General features: G+C 41.9%; 1 protein-coding gene across 2 annotated transcripts; it reads left to right on the forward strand.

Annotated features, from left to right (window-relative positions):
• Window positions 1-545: 545 nt before the first annotated feature.
• Window positions 546-23,712, forward strand: LOC121712768. 2 transcript variants are annotated; one of them, XM_042096734.1, is made up of 3 exons: window positions 546-601; window positions 2,254-2,343; window positions 22,020-23,712. In XM_042096734.1, the coding sequence occupies exons 2-3, from the start codon at window positions 2,304-2,306 to the stop codon at window positions 22,643-22,645; spliced, it is 666 nt and encodes a 221-aa protein (XP_041952668.1). In that variant the 5' UTR covers window positions 546-601; window positions 2,254-2,303; the 3' UTR covers window positions 22,646-23,712. The 2 variants fall into 2 exon arrangements, 1 of the variants encoding a protein (XP_041952668.1); XR_006032645.1 differs by lacking the exons at window positions 546-601; window positions 2,254-2,343 and adding an exon at window positions 19,803-20,116.
• Window positions 23,713-23,744: the final 32 nt, after the last annotated feature.

A 23,744-nucleotide genomic window follows, 5' to 3' on the forward strand; every position in this document is an offset into this window, starting at 1 on the left:
CTGATATTTTGGTAAGGGTCAACCTACCTCAAGCATCTCCTTGAGAGTCTGGTGATGTTCAATAGCCTGAAGGTTTACTCTCGGGACACAGGAATCTATGGCCAATGTTCCATCCTCTGATTGACTTGTGTTTGTGTTTTGTTTGTGTAGACTTGTGCATGTGTTTTGCAGTAGCTGGTAGGCTACATGATTAATTGAATTGGTCCTCCTGTAAGTCCTGGGTTACATCTTCTATTTGCTTTCCCATATAAATCCAACAGGTCAGGCCTTTGGGTGGTCAGTAGGTGGCACTCTTCCCTCTGACCCAAAAGATCGATCCCAATGCCCCAGTGCAATGATGGGGACGGACACTGTAGGCCTATTGTAGGTGATGCCATATTGACGTTAAACTGAGGTCCTGACTCACTGTGGTCATTAAAGATTCCATGGCACTTATCGCAGAGTAGGGGATTCCCAGGTGTCCTGGCTTAATTTCCAACCTGGCTCATTCAATCTGGCCCCCTAATCATCCCCCACTGTAATTGGCTCATTCACTCCCTCACACCTCAAGCTGGTGTATGGTGAGCATTCTGGCTCATAATGGCTGCCGTGCTTCACCCAGGTGGGTCCTACACATTGGTGGTGGTTAGTGAGTGAGGTCCCCCTTTCCATGTGAAGCGTTTTGAGTGTTGAGAAAAGCGCTATATAATTGAAACGTGTCGTTGTTGTTGTTATAGTGCGTCTCTAAGTAGGCTAGTACTGTGCCCTGTGTAGTAGGCATTCCGAGAGTTTTTTCCCAGGGTCGCATCATCTGTCATCTATCAGCTTACCCCACAAGTTATTAAATCTATGCAAGCTTATCTTGTTGTTGTCAAGCAGGCCTAGGCCATCACACAATCCCTTTACAGCAAGATAATCTAAACTTCTCCCTTACAAAAAATACTATAGCTATAATGTCCTAAATACTGCATTTTCTGCATATGAACTCCAAGGAATGTATTGAAAGGGCTACAAAAACCTACACGCTACAGTAGCTAACCAGATAAAGGTTAGCAGGGATAAGACAATTATGTCTTTCATGTGTGGTCTACAAAATCATAGCCTAGTCATAGATGCTCTATTGTGACTAGCCAAGGCTACATTCCATTAAATACATGATCAGACAGTCTGTCTCCGTCTTTGTAGAGATAGATCGTCCATTAAGAATAATTGAAAATGATAGAATAACTACGCCATGTTATTATATCTGCTGAAGAGAAATGGGGGGAAAATGTGAAAGGCTGTTTGCGTTACCTTATTATCCTACTCCCGAACCAGCTTGATGTAGGCTAGGCAAGCTTTCTCTGGGGATGTGTTGCAGTGTAACGTTCTCTTCCATGATAAGTGCGGCAATTGTAGCTTAAAGGAACATTTCCTGCGGCCTTTCAGGTTAAAGCAGGGAGGCGGCAGCCTAAAAATTAGCCCTAGTTCTAACATTTCGTCTACTTTCTAAAGGCAATTTTAATGGCTCTTCCGGCATTTTGGCTAGCCTATCGAATTCTCAAACTACTGACTTTGTGGAACTGCAAGTTACCGGTATATATCTGAAATTAGTCACTCACTGGTCGCTAACAGCAGGCCTCCGACAAAGACGTAGGGTAGGCCACCTAAGCTGCAGGGCAGATCAAGAAATTATATAGGCCTAGGCCTAACCCCAAATCAGAAAAAATTGGGACGTTGTTTTAAAATCCAAATAAAAACAGAATGCTTTACACAAGTCTCGCAAACCCAAATTAAGCAGCAAAAATTACATAGACAACGTAGGCCTATTAAATGTTGAAAATGAAAATGTTGACTATTTCATGGAAAATATTTGATCATTTTGAATTTCATGTCAGCAACATGTTTCAAAAAAAGTTGGGACAGGGAATGTTTACCACTGTGCTGCTTCACTTATTCATGTAACAAAATTCTGTTTAGGAACTAAGGAGACCAGTTTCCAGAGTTTTGAGAATTAAATGTTGTGTCATTCCTGCCCAATATAGGATTTCAGTTGAGGTATTCTTAATCATGTTTTTCATTCCATAATGCACCTAATTTGACAGGTCTGGACTGCAGACAGGCCATTTTAGCACCTGGACTCTTCCTTTATGGAGAAATACTGTTTAATATGTGCGGAATTCATTTTGGCATTGATTTCCTGAAATATTCAAGGTCTTCCTTAGTAAAAATTATTGCCTGGATGTTGCTAAAAAAACCTGTATACATCATTCTGAATTGATTGTGCCTTGCCAGATGTACAAGATGCATGCTGTAGGCACTAATGCACCTGCACACCGTCATAGATGTTGGGTTTCGAATTGAGGACCAAAACAAGTTGGAAAGGTAAGATGCTTGGAAAGGCCCTCTCCTCTTTAGCCCAGATGAGTCCATGATTTCCAAAAAGAATGGCACATTTTGATTGGTCTAACCACAGAACCTTCTTCCATGTTTACCTCAGTCCATTTTAAACAAGCTCAGGCCCAGATAAGACCGTGATATCAAAGATGGTTGATTACGAAGATACTTCATGAGAGGCCATTTCCTGTCCCTGGAAATTTATGCAAATAGGGTAGCAGTACACGCCCCCGCACATTTATGCAGTGATCGGGCTCTCTTTTTAACATTGAGGTCTATGGCAGAATCCAAGAATTTCCCAGAATTTGTCCAAGCCTTATTTTTCTGAGCAATGGATGCACATTTCGGACACGGTATCATGATCTCCAAACCCTCCTCCCTATTTCAGTAGAATGTCGTGATAGTATGACCCTCCAGTCGAGAGAAAATCAACATTAATGAAGGTGTACACCAAGTTTATTTTGTACTCCGGCTTGTCTGGCGTGGAACCGAGGCGTTCAAACGTAAGTCATATGTCAGTGACACGCCCCTGTGCAGGCGGGAACTGAACCAGAGCCCGTCTCTGACTGAACTCCACTTTGCCCTCATAGACATGAACTAGGACGACCCATCTTGCTACGCATTCATTATCTTTGGTGATATTTTCTGTATCATGTCTCAATACAATTTTGGCTGTTTTGGCTGTTACAATTTTGGCGTCAGTTTTTGGAGTGAGTATCAAACTGTGCACATGGTTATCAGAGGTTTTTCTGGGACCATACAATGACAGGTCTGGAAACAGGTCTGGTTTATGATGCAGTGCCATCTGAGGTCCAAAAGACCACGGCCATCCAATTCAGCTCTTTCCCTTGTTTGCAAAGATTTCTCTGGATTCTCTGAATATTTTAATAATAGTAGCCTATGTCCTGTAGATGATGGACTCCCCAAATACTTAAAATTACTACTATTACTACTACTACTACTACTACTAAAATTACATTGTTTCATCATTTGTGCACACAGGTTTACACAGAGTGATGAATACCTCTACATCATTACTTCTAAGAGACCCTGCTGCTCTTTTTCATACCCAATTGTGTTGCTAGTTACCCTAATTAGTTGTAAAACATTCCTCCTTTTGTTTTCTTTATCATTACACAACTTTTCCAGCAGTTTGTTACCCCCCATCCCAACTTTTTAAAAAACATGTTGCTGGTATCAAATTCAAAATGAACATACAAGAACAAAATTTTTCATATCCCTGGCAAATATTAATGTAATGCTGATTTTCTCTTGACCAATATGTTTGTTCTGACTGAAAATGGGACTGCCACATGCCAAAAGGTTGTAAGACAATGTGGTAGAAACATGGAATCAGACAATGGAACCTGGTGAACTTCTCAAAGTAAACGGTAACACTAAAACAAGGGGCTACATTGAGATTTTTCGTGGAAAAGATCAGGCCCATTCACCAGGCTGGGTGAAGAAAAGATCTGGACCATTAAACCACACAATGATCCACACCATACAGCCAAACAAGGCAAGAAATGGTTAACTGAGAACATTAACATTTTAGAGTGGCAGAGCCAGAGTCCAGACCTCAATCCGTCAAAAAAGTGAGCACAAGGCCAGAGTGATGGCAAATAATCATTCCTGACTGAAAACCTGGATCGCTGTTAAAAAGGTGTGCTCTAGAATCATTGTGGAGACATGGAGAGGCTTGGTAGATATTATAATATTTTGAGAGTTGTGAATGCAAATAAAGATGTTTCCATTGATTATTTAAAAAGGGTATGATTTTGGACTTGCCATTTTTCATAAAAGTGTTAAGAAGATGAAACACTTCTTTTTTTAATTCCATGTTTCTCCCACATTGTCTTACAGACTTTTGGCATGTGACAATGTCATTTTCAGTCAGAAAAAACATATTGATAAAGAGAATATCAGCATTAAATCATATTTGTCAGGGATATGAATAATTTTGTTCTTAACTGTATATTTTCCATGAAATAGTAACATTTTTAATTTTCAACATTTGATATGTTGTCTATGTCCTTTTTGCAACTGAATGTGAGTTTAAGAGATTTGCAGATTATTACATTCTGTTTTTATTTACAATTTACACAATGTCCCAACTTTTTCTGATTTAGGGTTGTAGAAGCCCAGTGGGTGATGTCTTTAAGGGGAAAAAAATATTATCTGAGCTTTAGCTCAAATCTCATTGTTTATGCTTTTTATGCAACTTTGACTTCAATTTAACTTCTCCAAAGCTATTGTGGTCTCCATGTAGTGAAACTTGAACATCTATTTGGCTACATTTTTTTAACTTCTTAGTCCTGGAAGTCCCTAGCTTGGCTAATAAACTGTAGCTTTAGGCTGTTTTAGGCAAGCAGAGTCTCTTAAGTGTTATGTTGTAGCCTAATATTTAGTCAGTGTTATTATAGTAGGCCACTGAATTAAACACATTTTAGGAAAAAAGAAGACTTTGAAGATTTTTTTGAGAGTGTGGGCTATGCCACAAAGCTCTCTCTCTCTCTCACTGAAAGCACGGGTGTAGCTCATATTTACTGTACAATGGTCAAAGAAAAAAATATCAATTAATAGTTAGCTGTCTAACACTGAGAGCAACTAGGTGTGTTCCCCAAACACAAATGTTCAAATGCAAATTGAGGGGTACCCACTGGGGAGAGGCCCTCTTTGTTATCTATCACTTACATGGCATAACATCTGCTGCCAACATCAAACCCAAGTCCTGTGATATCCTTGGGGTCCTCATTCTTGAAAAGCTTAAGTGGGTAGACATACTTACTCTAATTGATAAGAGAATTCTCCCAAAGCCTCATGTACACCTCTTAACTGACATACTGTTCTATTGCAAATATAAATTAAGACATATTAAGTCTACTTTATTCTGTTTCATTTCATTACAGCAAGATCAGTGCAGGCTACTGCAAACAGGGAAACATGGCTTATTCCCGTTTTGTAAGGATTACATTGTGGTGTGTGTGTGTGTGTGTGTGTGTGTGAGTGAAAACACACTGTAATAACGGCAACCCAGCAGTGAGAGGAAAGGCAGCAGCATGCAGAACCACATTTCATTCCAGACCGAGGTCTTGTGAGGTGACAGGGAAACCACTCTGTGCATTCTCAGCGCCACGTGTGAGAACCTCGCCGTGCCCCCATGCAATGGCGCACGAATCCCCATCTGTTCTCTTCAGGGAGTTCAGTACGAGACAGAGCAAATGTTCCTGCAATAATTATGAGGAGCGTCTGGTACAGTAACGCGTGACAAATCATCCAGCAGCTTCACAACAACAACAACAAAACAAATCTGCAAAATGAAGAATAAAAAAGACAGAGGACAAAACATATTTGTTTTCACATTGTTTCTTCCTCTCTGTAGGACGACCTTGTGCCCTTTTTCAAACCAAAAACACACTGGATTGTGCAGGAGCACCCAAGGGATGGATTTCTGTTACCTATAGTACTGTATGCTTTCCTGTTTGGGCTTTATGTAACTCTCCACCGGTGTAGTGCATCCCATAGGAAGTTCAAAAGTCAAGTTTCTGCCCATTCTTTTTTTTCTGTGTTGGGACAAATTCTAATTGTTTGTCCATTTTGACTGAGTTATGTTTATTTTCCTAGACTGTCACCCCACTTATCCATTAACAGCTTTAATCAACCATTAGCCAACATTATTCACGTGTGACTGTTTCATAGTAATGCTATCCAGATTTACTGTCGCTGACACTTTTAATTATCCTCGCCTGACAAAGTCTGGGTCCTGCATTATTTGACATGTGGAAATAGAGGCTGTCCCTTTAAGGCCCGAAGTACAGCACCACAGTGGGCAAGTTCATTGCCCTTTCTTGGGCATTGAGCCAAATGTCATGTGGTTGTCAAGAGTTTGCAGCTTTGCCAGCAAATCCATTAGTCTAGACTCTGGTAATCAGGCTGTATGCCGGGAAGGGTGCGGAACAGAACCAGATCCAATCCACTGAACTCTGACTTTACTAGAAGTCTGGTAGATTATAGTAGAACTTAGAGAGGGCAGATCAGTTTAAAATAACTTCTTACCCAACTTACAGTATATAAACTCATCTAAAGCAATACTTTCTATGGAATTCACGCAATATGCTGTGTTGTGAATGGGACTGTGAGCAAAGAACTGTTTTAAATCTTTAAAGGTTTAAATCTGGCTTAATTTTGACCAGGTTAAAAGCATTTTTGAGTTAATAAATGTTAAACAATTGATTTCCTAGGTAATCTATTGGGGTGGTAGTGTTATCCTAACAATTAAAAAGGTTAATATGTTATTATTTCCTGCTTATGTGTCCTGTATGCTGTTGCACTAATTTGTGCAGGCTCACCTCCTTGTGGCCATTGGAAATATTGCATCTGTGTGTAAAAAATAAAATAAAAAATACATTGACATGGAGCATGGGAAATGTGAGGAAATAATCGTAAAATTAAATAGCCTAAAAATACAAATGTTGTTAATAGACTAAATAGAATTTAACAGAATAATAACAATAACCATAAACATACAACCCGCAACTCCTCAAGGAAACAAATATTAGTTAAAAACAAGGTAAAGAAGTCTTTAGACACTTTCTGAGGATCCAAAAGCTGTCACTAGAATGAAGAGCATTAGGCCCACCAACCAGGAATCACAGAGGAAAAGATCTTGACTGTGACCTGTTAATGGAAGGCTGACATAGCAGAGGCTCATCAGTGTATGAGAAGGGAATAAAGTCAAAGTAAAAATAAAATTAATTTGTATAGCACATTATCATACACAATCATCATTCAATGTGCTTTACATAGACAGAACAAACAAATAAAATGGAAATAGCCCAAGACACAGACAGAACAATCAAATAAAATGGAAATAGCATAAGTAAAAAGGAATAAAAAATAAAATAATATCAATTAAAAGGAAGAAATAAACATGTGGCTATAAAACAAATCATATGGCCTATCAAAAAATCAACTGATAAGGCAGTAGAGAATAGTGCAGCTGGCCTTTTTCAGCCGGCAGTTGCGCCCAACGGAGAGGAAGTACAGCACGTTTGACAAGGAGCTGCTAGGCCTTTTCCTGGCCATCCGACACTTCCGTTTCCTGCTTGAAGGCCGATCGTTCACTGCCTTTGTGGACCACAAGCCTTTAACTTTTGCCATGGCCAAGGTTTCGGAGCCATGGTCTGCCCGGCAGCAGCGTCAGCTTTCTTTTATTTCAGAGTTCACAACGGATATTCGGCATGTGGCAGGAAAGGACAATCAGGTGGCAGACTTCTTTCTCATCGCTTTGCGGGGGCAGTGCATCTTGGAGTGGATTATTCACGTATGGCAGCGGACCAGGTCCATGACGCTGACGTCCAGGCGTACAGGACTGCCATCAGTGGACTGCGTTTGGCGGACGTCCCTTTCAGCGGCGCGGGTGTCTCTCTGCTTTGTGATGTTTCCACAGGTCAGGCCCGGCCCATTGTCCCTAGCAGTTGGCGCAAGCAGGTCTTTGATGCTGTTCATGGCCTTTCTCACCCCGGCAGGAGAGCGTCACAGAAGCTGGTGGCAGCAAAATTTGTTTGGCATGGCCTCAAAAAGGATGTCCATGACTGGGCCGCCGCCTGCCTTGAATGTCAGCGGGCCAAGGTGCACCGTCACTCCAAAGTCCCTCTGAAAACTTTTCATGTCCCTGAGAAATGTTTCGACCACGTGCATGTGGACCTAGTGGGACCCTTTGTCGCCCTCCCACGGTTTCACTTACCTGCTCACCGTGGTTGACCGCACCACTCGTTGGCCTGAGGCCATTGCACTACAGTCCATCTCCACAGCAGATGTCACACGGGCTTTCCTAGGCACGTGGGTCGCCCGTTCCGGCGTCCCTTCTGACATCACATCGGGCCGCGGCTCGCAGTTCCTTGGAGAGGAAAACGAAACTTAGAGAGTAACGAGACAAAGAGAACAACGGAATGTAATTCATGAAGGAGTTTGAAATAAACAAACAACTTTCGACACACTTGTTGTCAAGACCCTGTTACTTCAAGTGTGCAACAAAAAGCGGCTGGGAGAAACGGAGAGTGAACGAAAGAAGAAGGAGAAAGAGAAAAAAGGTGATGATGAGAATGAGCAAATGTTACAGCGGCTAAAAAAAGCAATATGCGGAGATGCAGTTTAATTTTTCAGTCGTCGACTAGAATGCTCGAGGAGGAAATAAGTGGGCTAAGAGAGAAAATAAGCAGGACACCGGCTAGCCCAGCAGAGCCTCAACCGACTCCCTTTCCCATGCCCTCCCCACTTTCCAGAGCGCCAGAAGTGGTCATCAGACGTGAGTTTCGGATCAATGGTCAGATCGGTGAGCAGGGGCAGAAGGATAAGTTATCCTATACTAATCTTATGCACCAAATAGATACGGGAAAACGCAAAGGCCATAGTGATGTGGAAATAGTTGAAGCTGTAGTTAAAGCGGCCACTCCAGGGCTCAGTTTGCGTGACATGCTGGAAACTAAAAGTAAACTGACCATGGCGCACTTAAAGACAATTCTTAAAGCCCACTTTAAAGAAAATAGTACAACAGATATGTTCCACAGACTTGTTAACATAACCCAGGATGCAAAAGAATCCCCTCAGAACTTTCTTTTTCGTGCAATTGAACTCAAAGAGAGGCTCATAGGCTGCTAATGATGCCAGCTCAGATGTACAGTACAGCCCAGAACTCATTCAAAAGAAGTTTCTCAGGTCAGTCAGCACAGGGCTATTGAGTGACAATATCAAAATTCAGCTGAAGGTTCATTTGGATGATTTAAGAGTGACTGATGAGACCTTAATAGAGAAAATGAATGAGGCGGCAGCCGTTGACTGGGAGAGACAGCAGAAATTGAAGAAAAGTATCCCAAACAAGCCAGCTAGAGTAAATGAGCTGCAAACAGAAACAGTTACTTACCAGACATGTGATGACAAGGACACAGACTCAAGTCGGCCACCTGGACACAGCATGTTAGTTAAGGCCACTGTTAAGAGTCAGAAAATAAAAGTATTCACCGATTAGAAGACAGACTGCTAACAGAGAGATGGGACCCAGGTGGAAAAGTTGGAGGATCTGTCTCTGTAAGCCACATTTCCCCTCAGCACCATTCACAGCTTTTGCGTCTCATTGGAAGTAAGTGCATGATGAACTGCTCACTGGATGGGGTGAAGACCCAAGCCTTATGGGACACTGGATCACAAGTTTCCTCCAGCTGTGCCGGAAGATGTCATTGGAAAGGATGAGTTTGAGCCTGATGGAGAAATAGCTGCGGAGGAAGAAAGGTGGGACCCACCAATAACAGTGAGTCATCTTCCCCTTGCTCAGCAAAAAGTGAAAGTGAAGCAAATGTTGAGAGAGGAGTGTAAAGCCTTTGCCAGAGATGACAACGATGTAGGGCACATCCCTTCCATGCAGCTGAAAATCAGACTCACCGATCCAACACCGGTAAGAAGAACTTACGTGTCTGTTCCTAAGCCACTGCATAGAGAAGTTAAGCAGTATCTGGAAGACTTATTAAACAGAGACTGGATCAGAAAATCTAGATCGCACTATTCATCTCCCAATGTATGTGTGCGAAAAAAAGATGGAAGCCTACGTCTGTGCTGCGATTATAGAGAGCTTAACCAAAAGTTGCTGCCAGATAACCATCCGATTCCCCGCATACAAGATATGCTTGATAGCTTACATCAGTGGTTCCCAGCTTACTATGCCTGGCTCTAAGAGAGGGCCAGAGACTCGGAGTATATCAGTAACCATAAATAGCTTAGTGCTGTGAAAAACAGCAGTCTACCAGTCGAATATTCCATTACATTTAATCTATAGGCTATTGCAATTTAATACCATTGTTAGCTGTGTTTATATTGCCATCATGCCATATCAGTGTAAAACGTAACTCAAATTAAATAATACTAATAAAAAGACTTTTGCATTCCCAAAAGTATATTTTATTAAAAATGTGTGAACTCTGAACTCTGAAAATGTAAAGTTCTCAAACTATGAGAATTTTATAAAGCGCTGAAGTGGTCTGAAATGACCACCATTCTAACTTTCACTCACCTGAACTTGTGACCTCTTTGTGCTATGAGCATTTGAACGAGTGAATACAAAATAGAAATAATTATCCCAGAAAGTCCCAGAAATATGACTTGAATAGAAGTTAGTTAGTTATTAACAATTAATTGATAAACTTTTACAATACTTTGAGCACTGATGCAGTCAGCATAGGCCTCTTACATTGTTTGCAGGTAGGCCTACATTTCATTCCGTTTTTGACGGCAAACGCGAAACAGCGCCAAAATAACCACCAGTGGACAAAAAGAGTATTACATGTGTACTGTTAAGACTCGCCATAGAGAATGAATGGGGGAAATTGCGGAGGTTTGACGATGTCGTACTCCTGTGCGGGCCGGTTGCTATATACCACGGACATGTTTTGGGGGGCCACCCAAAATGAGGTGGCGGGCCGTAGTTTGGGGACCACTGGCTTACATGGTAGTGCCTGGTTTTCAGTGCTAGATCAGGGCAAGGCCTACCATCAGGGTTTTCTAGAAGAGAGTAGCCTAGTAGACCACTCACTGCTTTTATAACACCCTGAGGCCTGTACGAGTGGATACGGATCCCATTTGGCCTGTCTGCCGCTCCCTCTGAGTTCCAGCGTAGTATGGAGGAATGCCTAGTGGGACTTGAAATTTGATGAAATTTGTCAGCCGTATCTGGATGATAATTTAGTACATAGTCAAACGTTTGAGAACCACCTGAGAGATGTGAGGAAAGTGCATAGCGCAGTACTGTGTCAGCTGATTGATCATCTTTCCCGTCCCCCTGTCCTGGGCTACCCGAACTTTGAAGAGCCGTTTATTCTGCATTGCGATGCGTCTCAGGGGGATTGGGGCGGTGCTTTATCAAAGACAGGAAGGAAAACTAGTGGTCATCGCTTATGGTTCCCGCACCCTCTCAGCTCCAGAGAAAAATTACCATCTCCACTCTGGTAAGCTAGAGTTTTTAGGCATGAAATGGGCCATATGTGAGAGATTTAGGGACTATTTGTATTACACTCCATCTTTTACAGTAGGCCTATATACAGATAATAACCCTCTCACATATGTGTTGACAACAGCTAAACTAAATGCAACATTGTTGAGATGGGTGGCTGAACTGGCCGATTTCGAATTTACCATTAAGTACCGACCAGGGAAGTCTAATTCTGATGCAGATGGGTTGTCAAGGATGCCCCTCAAGGGCGCGGGAAGGGGGGTGCTGAGGGTGCTGCAGCACCCCCTGCTGGCAGGAGATATATATTTTAAAAATATTATATATTTTTTAAAATAATTACTAATTCGCTGTCTGACATTATTTAATTTTTTGTATGTGAAATGATGAGTCAAATAGCAAAAAAAGGGTTATGGATAGGTTCGAATATAGCCTACTAAAAATTAACAGTTATAGAGTGAACGTGAGTGAGTTACTGTAAGAACCGTAGTGTAGTTTCATCTATGTGATAGCGATCAAGTGTGTAGGCCTACGGTTGATATAGGCCTACATAGGCTATTCTATGCGATTTACACGTTAAAAAAAACATGGATAAGCTGAAAGAAACTTTAATTGTGTTTTACAGTTTTGCAGAAATAATAAATGCATAGCTAGTGAAATCATTTCACTATCCTAGTCGCTATGATATCAATTATTAGGACACATACTTGCTGTGGAGACGACACACTTTAGGCTATTCAGACATTATTTGTGAGATCATTGCAGCGCCTGATTATTAGCCTATATTTAAAGCCTAACATCTCTGGTGTGGTTTTGACGATCAGAAAATAAATTTTCCTTAGCTACTGAAATAGGCTACCGATGTTGCTGTGTCCAGTGGTCATCACACAAGCGATCGCAGAGCTGAGCAGTGAGCCAAAGATGGAAATGGGGCAGCAGATCTCCCGTGAAGCTTTGAGAGTCGCCCAAGAGGAGGATACACTGTTGCAGCAGGTGAAACAGTATGTCACACAACACCAGTGGCCAAGAGTGAAGAAGGCTCATGGGCTGGAAGGCTGCATCTGGTCCATGAGCGCTTTTTCTGGCCTCATATGCCGGGGGACATAGAGCATCACATCAACAAGGTCTGTCGCTGAGTGAAGCGGAAAAGGCCACAGAAACCAGTGAGAGCACCACTTACCAGTATTGTGACAACATACCCCTTTGAGCTGGTGTCTATTGACTTCATGCATCTAGAGAAGTGTAAAGGAGGGTATGAGTACATTCTCGTAGTCATGGACCATTTCACGCGATTTGCTCAGGCGTATGCGTGTACAAACAATAGTGCTCGAACAGCTGCTGAAAAGATATTTGGAGATTTCATCCTTAAATTCGGCTTCCCAACCAAATTGCACCATGATCACGGTAGGGAGTTTGAAAACAAGCTCCAAACGAGCTCCAAAAGTACTGTGGAATTCAAGGTTCTCGCACCACCCCTTATCACCCCCAGGGGAACGGTCAAGTGGAACGCTTTAAAGATTAACTGAACTGAAAGAATCAACATTGATAATGTGTTGATTATGACAATTAAAAATAAATGACACTAAAAAATGTAATTAAAAAAATCAATACGTAGCCTTTTTTAAGCAACACCAAAATTGCGTTTGTTAATATTAGAACGCTGCCAGTTTTAATGACGTCACTGGCATGGTAGGACCTGAGAAGTAGCATATTATGTATACACGAAAATTAGTAAGGGATAATGGACGACAAGGTGGTCTGTTCACAGAAGTTAATGCACGGTCGAGGTTGTAAAACGGCCCCGACGCGAAGCGGAGGGCCGTTTAAACCGCGTAGTGCATTAACTTCTGTGAACAGACCACCGTGGAGTGCATTATCCCGCTTATTCCACTGTTGCCAATTGCGTTGGGTTCATTTCCTGTTACAATTTAAACGTTTTAATCGCTAAAACTGTCTTGTTTGTAGAACTAATTTCTCAACTCATAGGACAAACTGCCGTTACTAGTTCTAAATGGATGGTTGCTACGGCCAAAGGCCAGTCGTTAGTTCTATCTCTCCCGTTGTCAAGCGGGCGTATCCCAAGATTCTGATGAACTTTAGCTTTGAAACATCGCTTTTACTTAGCCTGCTGTCATCCATCTAGCTAAAAGCCACCTCCGTCATCAGGGGCGGAGCCAAAGGGGTGGCCGGGGGGGCACTGGACCCCTCTGAAATCTGATTGGACCCCCCAGGTGCCACCCCAGATGATTGACAATGTCACGGCACCGCACGTCTGGTTGAAAAGAGCCTGTTGCATTTTGTAATCGGTAATACCTGTTGACTGCTATATCCCTTCTGTGCAGTAGCTGGCGCTATGTATTACAAAGAGTTGTCATTCACCCACTGTCCACCAGCAAGCATTAGAGACAACAGAGAAGGAGAAGAAGAGAGTCAAACGCTCACAGAGAATATCGCGGCAGGGAGGATTTTTTGCACAAGACAGCAGCAGCCTACTTGACGAATAGTGAAATACACGTTCTAAGGTAAGTTTTCTTTTGTAAAAAATCATTGTTTAAAGTCACTTTTATGTTAAATTAGGAGAACGTTTTCTGTAGTTTAATTTTCTGTGATATGTTCCCCTACAAGCCACGAGTAGCCTATCAAGGTAACGTTAACATTACGTTAGTAGCCTAGCTAGGACCTACATCTCATGTCGCCTGTAACGTTACAGATTAGCTGTTAGTATCAGCCAACATACATTTCACATCAGATTGTTATGTAGCATAGCCATATACTTACCGTGTTTTCACATCAGATTGTTATGTAGCATAGCCATATACTTACCGTGTTTTCCGGACTATAAGGAGTATGAGTCGCATCTATTTAGAAACTTCTTTCTCAAAATCCAAGATCAAGAACAGACTATGTAACTGGACACATAACGTTAGAGGCCAAAAAGATTGAGAATTCTACCGGGAATGTAAAGAGTCATTGCGTGGCTCGTCAAACTATAATTGGTGGCTCGCATGGTAGCTTTGGCGAGATTCCGCCAAATTTAGTTTTACTCATTTTGAGTAGGCCTAAACTGTTCGCCAAAGGCCATCATCTCTGTGGCCCCACCTTGATAAAAACAAAAGTAGGCTCTGATTTAGCCTAGTCTACTGTATGACTTCAACGAGGTGATCTTTAGTTTCGTTCTGCTTACAGTATCTCACTGCCACTTGCAACGCCTTTGAATGAAATCCGCTGCCCTGTTTACTGGCAATGCTACAGCGGACTTAAACTGCCACCTCGTGGCGATAAGTTGTAATACATTTAACGCAGCTGCGTGAATCACGGGAAGTGCGAATGAAGTGGCCACTTCTAAATGGGACCCACTGTAGGCTATGTGGCAACACAGCCAATACATTTTTTCAAATGTGCTTCATAAACATACAATACTGCACTACAAAAACGCAAACATCTGAATTATACTTCTCCCTTCACCCGAATAATGAAGGTGAAAGGAAGTTATTAATCCTTAATGGTGTTTCCTAAAGGGGGTATTGTTAAACCTGCTACTACTAATACTACAAATACAACATGAAGAAAGTCAAGGACATGCCTGCCAGCTTCCGCTCATCCCAGTATTAAAGTAAATCTGGTCTTAAATGAAAATGTATGGCTGTGTTATTTCTTTTTTGTGGGATGTCCAATTTATATGTAGAAATGCACATTTGCAAAGGTGACTTAGTATGTTGTCATAAAAGTGGCTCTCCTTTTGATTTTGCACTGCCAATGTGGCTCTTGTGAAAAAAATAGTGAGGATCACTGGCCTAAAGCTTCTGGCATATGATTCCGATAATGCGTGCGCGGTGTCATTTAATCATAACAGTCTGCATAATCTTTACAGCCAACCTTACAGTGTATCTCTGTAATCACTGTTGCAATGCCTTGTCATATCTGCCTCGTTTTAATGGTTAGAACAATGCTGAAGAGAGTCATTATTCTCAAAATAGAGAAGTAACAAGACTCGTGTACTTTTTGCATAGGGTGAGTTGAGAATGAAAAGGCAGGGGGAGCTCTATAACTACTTTGCAAAGAGAAGCAAGTCAGGCAGCCCTGGCATCAGCAGTCATGACAGCTTGCACACTAGTCAGGAGAGTCAACGTGAGATACCCAGCCCGCCATCACCAGGTCAGAGTAACTACAGAGGTAGTCCCATGTTCAGTAATTAATTTTAATTTTAGAATTTAGATTTTAAAGAATCTTCAGAATTTTTATTTAAAATGTTGGTTACTGATATTGTGTGTTTTTAAAATGATGGCTGAGTATTAAAATATTCTTCTACAATGTAGCTTCATTGAGGGAGGACACAGACACCTCCGACCAGGATGATGATCTAGAGCCAGTTCAAGTTGCAGTGGACCACTTCCCAGCTGTATCCACGTTTGCTCCTCCAAAAGGACCCAGTGGTAGGCCTACTTACCTACAGTTAAATTTGCTTCATGGTTGCAGTTCATTATTAATAATAATCTTCTGGATCCCTTAACTGTTTCTTTAAAGATTTATTATTTGTTTCCAGACATTTCAAGATCCAAAGCGGAAGGTCCTGTTCAGCCATCTCTTTCCCAATTCCCAAGAACTCAACATGGAACACGTAAGCGAGCTTTCAACAGCACCTGGTTCAAAGACAATTCTTGGCTTGAGTATTCAGTCATTCAAGATTCTTCATACTGCTTTGCCTGTAGGCATTTTTCTCTTCCAAATGCACCAGACTCTGCTTTTGCATCACCGCTAGGCTTCTGCAATTGGAAGAAGGCATTGAATAAAGATTCTGGTTTTAATCTCCACTCAAAATCAGAACTTCATATAAATGCAATGTATGCTTGGAGCATGTATAGAAGGGGTACAGAGATGAACACATCAATGTTAAATTCGATGAATGAGAACCGTCAAAAGAAAGTGGAAGAAAACAGAAATTACATAAAAACGATAGCAAGTGTACTGCTTTTGACTGCAACACAAAATATTGCCCAGAGGGGGCATCGAGAGTCTGAGGACTCCGACAATAAGGGAAACTTTTTGGCCATATTGCACGAAATCGCAAAGCATGACCAATTCATTGAGAAAAGGTTGGAAGAATGTGGGAATGCTAAGTACACCAGTCACCAAATCCAAAATGAAATTCTTCAGGGCTTAGCTGACATGGTACAGAGTGAAATCATAAGAGAAGTGAAAGAACATAAAGTGTTCAGTGTGATAGCCGATGAAACAAAAGACTTGCAAAAAAAGGAACAAATGTCTATAGTTTTACGGTATTATTACAATGGTGCCATCAATGAAAGTTTCTTGTGCTTCCAAGCAGCTGACAGTCTCAATGCAGCTGGTCTTAGTCAAATGATTATCAGTTGTTTAGAGAGACATGGTCTGGACTACAGAAATAACCTTGTTGGGCAAGGGTACGACGGTGCAGCTGTCATGAGCGGCAAACATTCTGGCGTGTCTGCAAGGATTCAAAGCCATGCCAGATTTGCATTTTATGTGCATTGTAATGCACATTGCTTGAATTTGGTTCTTGTTGATGCTACAAAAGCGGTGCCTGAAGTGGTTGACTTTTTTGCACTTTTGCAGCAGCTGTATAACTTTGTATCTGGCTCTTATGTGCATGTGAAGTGGCTTGCTGTTCAGAAAGAGCTGTACCCACAGCAGCAGCCTAGGGAGCTACAGGCACTGTCAGACACAAGGTGGGCATGCAGATACACAGCATGCCGTAATCTGAGGGACAGACTTCCAGCAGTTCTTAGACTGTTGCAGGATCTTGGACTTGAAAGAAGTGGAGATAGGTCAGTTGAGGCGAGGGGTCTTCTTTCTCAGATCGATTTGCAGTTCATAGGGCTCTTAGTCACATTTTGTAAAGTGCTTGGTGATGCCAAATGTCTGTCTGACATGCTCCAGTCAAGCACACTTGATCTAGCTAGGGCTGTGGATCTAGTAGGTGCACTTACAGATACTTTCCAGGATTACAGGAATGAAAAATACTTTGGTGAACTATGGAAAGAGGTCGAGGAGCTGGCTGAGCAGTGCAAAATCGGTGTACAAACACAGTGTAAAAGACATCCTAGAATCAGCTCAAGATTTCTTGACTCACTGGTGATGAGCACTGTAGGCCAGAGAAACTGTGATGATGAGGGCTTCCCCAGAGCACTTTTCTATCAGGTGATTGACTGTCTCACAGCTGAACTGAAGAGGCGTTTTTCAAAGAAAAGTTGTGAGATTATGCAAGGGGTGCAGTCTCTAAACCCAAAAAGTGCAACTTTCTTGAAGGAAGAGCCTGTCTTTGCCTTTGCACAGACCTTTGAGTCAGATTTAGGTGACCTCAAGCATGAGCTTCACCAAACCAAACGGCTTTTAGAAAGGAGAGTGAAAAGTGGATTAGACAGACCATCTACCTTGCTTGATTTTATTGTGTTTCTTGAACCTTACAAAGAGGTTTTCCATGAGCTATTCAGGCTTTGTAAGATTGCTATTGTCACTCCAGTCAGCACTGCTTCCTGTGAGAGAAGCTTCTCTGCTTTAAAACTTATCAAAACCCACCTCAGGACACAAATGGCAGATGACCGGTTAAGCCACCTTGGAACTCTCAGTGTCGAGTCAAGGAGGGCACATGCCCTCAACATTGATGACTATGTGACACATTTTGCTACTTCTCATCACAACAGAAGAATTATGCTCTTCTGAACTTGTGTTAGGTAGTTTGGCACTTAATTACTGTTGTGACTAGGCCCTACACTGTTCTACAAGTTTAGTTTGGTAGTTCCTCTGGTCATGGTTAAAAAAAACTGCTTCATGTCATGTCAGTTCATGTCAAAATGGGGTCAGATTGTTTTGAACTTATGTTTTTATTATTATTATTATTTATTTACATACATACATACATACATTTACAAAACTGTAACTGATGAAGTATCTCAAAATGAAATCATTTAATTTCTCATTAAACTTATATCCATGCATAAAATAGTACAGCAGAGAACAGGGGTGTTTTCCTCCCAAACCAAGTTCTAAATACCAACCAGATCTGAGGGGCCAACCATATCAGCTTTCATTGGACCTAATATTTGGAAATTGTGAAGTTCTCACACTTGTACTTAAGCTAGTTTGGCTTTGTTGGAATTTGGAAAGTACCTTGAACAATGCTCTGATAAGTCTTTGTCTCTTTCTCTGCTCAGATTGCTGTTGGACTTACAAGTGATCTACACTTCTGATTCAGTGAGGAGAAAGTAATCACTTGTGTCTCTGTTAGTTTTGGGGTGCTGTGTGTGTGTGTCTCTGTCTGTCTGTGTGTGTGTGTTTCTGTGTTAGTTTTGGGGTGCTGTGTGGGTGTCTTTTTTCACTTTCTTACTTAATTACTTAATTACTGTCATGACTAGGCCCTACACTGTTCTAAAAGTTTAGTTTGGTAATCAGACTGTTCCTCTGGTCATGGTTAAAAAAAAAAAAAAACTGCACTACTTCATGTCATGTCAGTTCATGTCAAAATGGGGTCATTGTTTTGAATTAGTTTTTTATTATTATTATTTATTTACATATTGTACATTTTGTATTAACATTGTTAATAAACTGTAGATGTTATACACAAATCTTCTCCCGTGTGCTTAAGATGTACTTTACGAAAATATTTCAACATTTACAGATTTTGATTGCAATTTATTGTGTTTCTTGAACATTCATTGTCGTAGTCTGTGGACCCCCTGAAATAGCTTTGGCCACCCTCTGGCCACCCCAAGGATAAAAGTCTAGCTCCGCCACTGTCCGTCATATGCTACAATGTTGCAATGTTCTGAACGTCTGCATTTTACAGCTCGGATGCAACGTGACAGTTCATTTAAACTTCACAACGAGTTCGGCGAATTAATATACAAGTGTGATACGGCCAAAAAAATGGATCTACTTCATAGGTGTGCAGATAACATATGGTTAATGGTCGTTCTAAATTACGTATGACAATGGGAAATTCAACCAAGCAGTTGAATAAGTAATTTTAATGCCATGGGTTACACATTTGGGCCTGTGAGGGACAGGCCTGTAGTGTCTTGACTACCACTAGATGGGGGACGATTTCAGGCTCCAGCTCATCCTTCAGTAGGATCATTTGGGTGAAAATGACTGTGGGCGCTGCAGGAGCATGGACACTGGAATCTATCTGTTGCAAAGCAGTGGCGAAACGTAGGAAAAATGTTCGAGGAAGCCAAAGTGACGAGAAAAATATGTTTATTTATGTATGTGTTTATTTCGGGGGGTATACATTTTGTGCAATGTACAACATAGATACATTTTGTGCGGCACAACATAGGCTACTGTAGACCTAGCCTACAGGTCATGTAGAAAACTGGACGAGGGGCGCTTGAGACAGCAACACGCACGCTGTCTCTCTGTCTCCCTCCATCCCTCACCACCACTACATTAGTCCTATGCGAAGCTACGGTGCATATATACAAATAAGCTATAGGCCTATAACACGCATTGTCATGGCAATGTAGGCTAACGCAGTCTGGACTACTACTTCTGGACCCACTCTCTCTCTCCCTTCCTTGAAACTGTTAAAAACTTCCGTCACCCCAAGTTGACCCCAGATACACGGAGGATACACGAGTTTGCCGTTTATTTTAGGCTAACGTTAGTGGAGAGTTTGCAGATTTTTACCTTGTGGATGTTGATATTGCACGAGTCTCTTGGATAGCAGCAGCAAGGTAAACTCCCTCGCATCAACAATCTGCCCTGAGACGGTGAACAACTGGCTTCAGGGTGAGTAGAAAGCTGTTTACAGACCCGCTGTGGTTTAGTTACCAGCTAGTAAACGCATTATTATCGATCTGTGATATCGTCGGAGTCATGGTTTATACTCTCTATGGTCGGAGTGCTAGCTTGTGGAGTTTGACGAGTGTTTCCAAGGTGTTTAGCTGCTAGCCCTTTCCTAGGTTGGATCGTATGGTAGCCTATCTAACACTGGACCTCATCTGATGCTACTTCGAGATATTATTCCAAAGGGGACAGATAGGCTACTGCACTTAAAACTTTAAAAGATTGAACGAACCTTCCCGGACTTTGTAATTGCGACCAGTGACTGCATTGGGTGAACGAAGCCGAAGTTGAAACTTAGGCTCCATGGCACATAGGCCGTGGGCTCGCCCTTCTATGAATTGAAAAAGACTACAAGCTGCCCCACCGAGTTTGCGATAAAGTAGGCCTAAGCAAGAAAAGGGTTTTTTAAGTCAGGATATGGCGAGTCAATGGCATTTATTCGTACAAAGTTACAGACCAGTTTCTAGGGGTGTGACTTTCGAAACCGACGTCTCGAATCAGTGTCGAGGCTTCGAAGCACTAGCCCAAGTGTGTCGAAACACTGCTTCGAAACGTGGTTCAAAACAGCCATATGTCATGTGACCACTGCTTCGATACATCGTTAAAAATCCCCATGTCATGTGACCAAAGTTAATCGAACCTTCGGTGCATTTCACTGGTGTCGGCAGGCGTGCCCATGTGTTCAATTAACAGTGAAGCTTTCATTTAAGCAATAACCATGATGGTGTAGTGGTTAGTGAGGGTGTTTTTATAAGAAGAAAGTGATTTAGAGAACACATAGTGGCAGCAATAAGATTATTTTTATTGTGACTTCATGTGGTCTCCCATCCTAGCCTAGAAATCTAGACGCGCCCCCAGCGGCAGCAAGGGCTAGTCTAGCAACTATCCGTTGGCTTGTGAGCTCCAGAAATCGAAACTTAATCAGGACATTGAAATCGTGTATAGAGTCGTTTTGTGGGCTTAACATAAGGATTGATGGCAGAGTTGCAACGGTTTGGCTTGAATTCCCTGCTACTTGAAAACAAATATCCTATTGCGTGCAGAGGGAATTTGAAAGACAACTGATTATCCCGCCCCTCGGACTGAGCACTGCGAACGGTGAGTGCCCAGACCCTACATTTTAATGTGGGTCTGGCTCGCCAGGCTACTCCCATCCAGTAATTGACCAAGGGCATGCTGCTTAGCTTTTGACAAAGACTGAACACAGGTAACACAGCGAGCCACGAACTTTAAAGACTACATCTCCAATACGAAGCATTTGACAGATTTGTTTCACCCTAAACAGCTCTGAGGTTGTCGTTTCAAAGCTTCGGAACAATTTGGCACAATTGCTTCGAACGTTTCAGTGTTTTATAAAGCCTCGCTTTGCCCATCCCTACCAGTTTCCATAGTGCACATCTTATCAATAGTTTGAATGTCGTGTGTGTTTCTGCTCATTGACAAAATAGCGTTCAGTATGATTCATGCCCAATTAATTTCCCCTGTTAAAGTGTTCGCCTTTGTTTCACTAGTTTGGTTTCATTTTGTATGAGATTTTGTGATGTAGGCTAGCCTATAATAAACAGCTTATGGCCAATATGTAACTCAGCTAGGCCTAATGTTAGTTTCTTCAGCCATGTCAGCTAGCCTCAGACTCATTATCTGCTATGGCTGCTAGTGCTAGTGGAGTACCATGCCAGTGACGTAGCCGATTATTGAAATCCAACATGGCAGCGCCCATGTAACACTTGGGCAACACTTTCAACGTACAATTTTAACCCTTTTAATAAATTCAGCCATTTTAATCATTGTACCAATGAGAAGAAATAAAATACATCTGTTATATCACCTTTACTTCAAATTCCAGTTCAGTTCATCTTTAACCTCACCCTTCTGGCCATGCTGCGAAACTTGGATGATGAAGCCAAAGCTGATTGGAAAAGTTCTCTTGCTAAAGTGGTGCATGCTTTCAATTGTACCCGCAATGAATCCACTGGATATGCACCCTATTACCTCCCCTTTGGATTGCCCATTGATCTCATGTTTGGCATTCCACCAAGTGATGGCAGCGCATCCCATCAAGAGTATGCAAAGAAATGGAGAAGAAGGATGGAAGAGGCTTACCAGTTTAGCTTCCAAGGCGACAAAGGTAGACCAGAGTATTTCATCGGAATCTGCTGCTCCCCTTTGATTTCCTGCCAGTGGAGATGGACACTCCAGAAAAGAATAGAGGTGAGAAGCAACACAAACAGAAAAAGTCACGACCAACACAGTACACGGAACCCGAGTCTTCATCTGACAGTGAAGAGGATGAATGGAGATGCATCTCTGGATGGTCCCAAGGAGATTCCCCCAGACAAACCTGGAGCAACCTCAGAGCGGATGCTACAGAGTTCCAGCCTCAGACGGCAGCACCAGCACTTGAGGGAGACGACGGGATGGAAAGACAGAACCTGTGGACATCAGATGCAGACGGAGACCAGGACGACATGATTAAGACTGAGCTAGAACAGGAGGTGCCTGTGACAGCAGGTGCAGCTGAATAGACAGAGGATGCTGAGCTTGAGACAGCAAGCCACAACGAGGAAGAGATGTCTCCACCATCTTCACCACCTGCAAGACAATATCCTTTTAGAACTAGAACTGCACCTAAAACATTCACATATGATCGGTTGGGACAGCCCACATTTAGTTAAAATAGTTGTTTTACAGCTTTAGAGTAGAAATGTATGGTTCCTGCCATTCAGTTATAGTATGGATGTAGAAGTCCATGTTAAAGTAATTGATTTAAGATATGTTGGGACAAGAACCTGTTTAAATAGAGCTTCTTTGAGTTAATATAGGCCTACAAGAAAATGTTCATACATTTAGAATCACATACTGAAGGATTACTGACAAGTGGCTGTTGTAAGGTAATGTGTTTAGATACGAGTAGTCGGAAAAAGACTTGCAACACAGAAGAGACAAGTGGTTAGATTTTGGGTAAATAGGATGTATGAGGTGTGAGATTCTAGGTGATTGTACTACAGGTCAAAGGTCATGCCCATGCCAGTCAAGATGAGCTTCCTGTGAATACAGCGGAGGAAATTGTTGGGTGTCGTAGTGCACAATGACACCCACTGTTTAACACATAACATGTAAAAAGAGATGTGTGTTTTGTGAAATCTGTCATCAGATATGTATCTTGAATTCTGGACTCTAACCTGTTAGCAATTAAACTGTTCAGACAGAATCAACTGGGACTGGAAATGTCAGGACATTTAGTTAAGCAGGGGAGAGTGTAGTGTACACCCCATGATATGTTCTATTTTTTTTTGTTGTGTTCATTCCAACATGTTAGACTTTTAAGATAGTCACGATGAGGTTACCATTTTTGTCCAGTAGGTGGCAATGCAGGATTATTAATGACGTAATTCATGTAGTTAAGTGAAGAGAGGAAAACGAAACTTGGAGAGGAAAATGAAACTTAAGAGAGTAACGAGACAAAGAGAACAACGTGGTAATGAAAACGGAATGTAATTCATGAAGGAGTTTGAAATAAACAAACAACTTTCGACACACTTGTTGTCAAGACCCTTTTACTTCAAGTGTG

This window comes from Alosa sapidissima, chromosome 7, assembly GCF_018492685.1.
Source record: "Alosa sapidissima isolate fAloSap1 chromosome 7, fAloSap1.pri, whole genome shotgun sequence".
NCBI lineage: Eukaryota > Metazoa > Chordata > Actinopteri > Clupeiformes > Clupeidae > Alosa > Alosa sapidissima.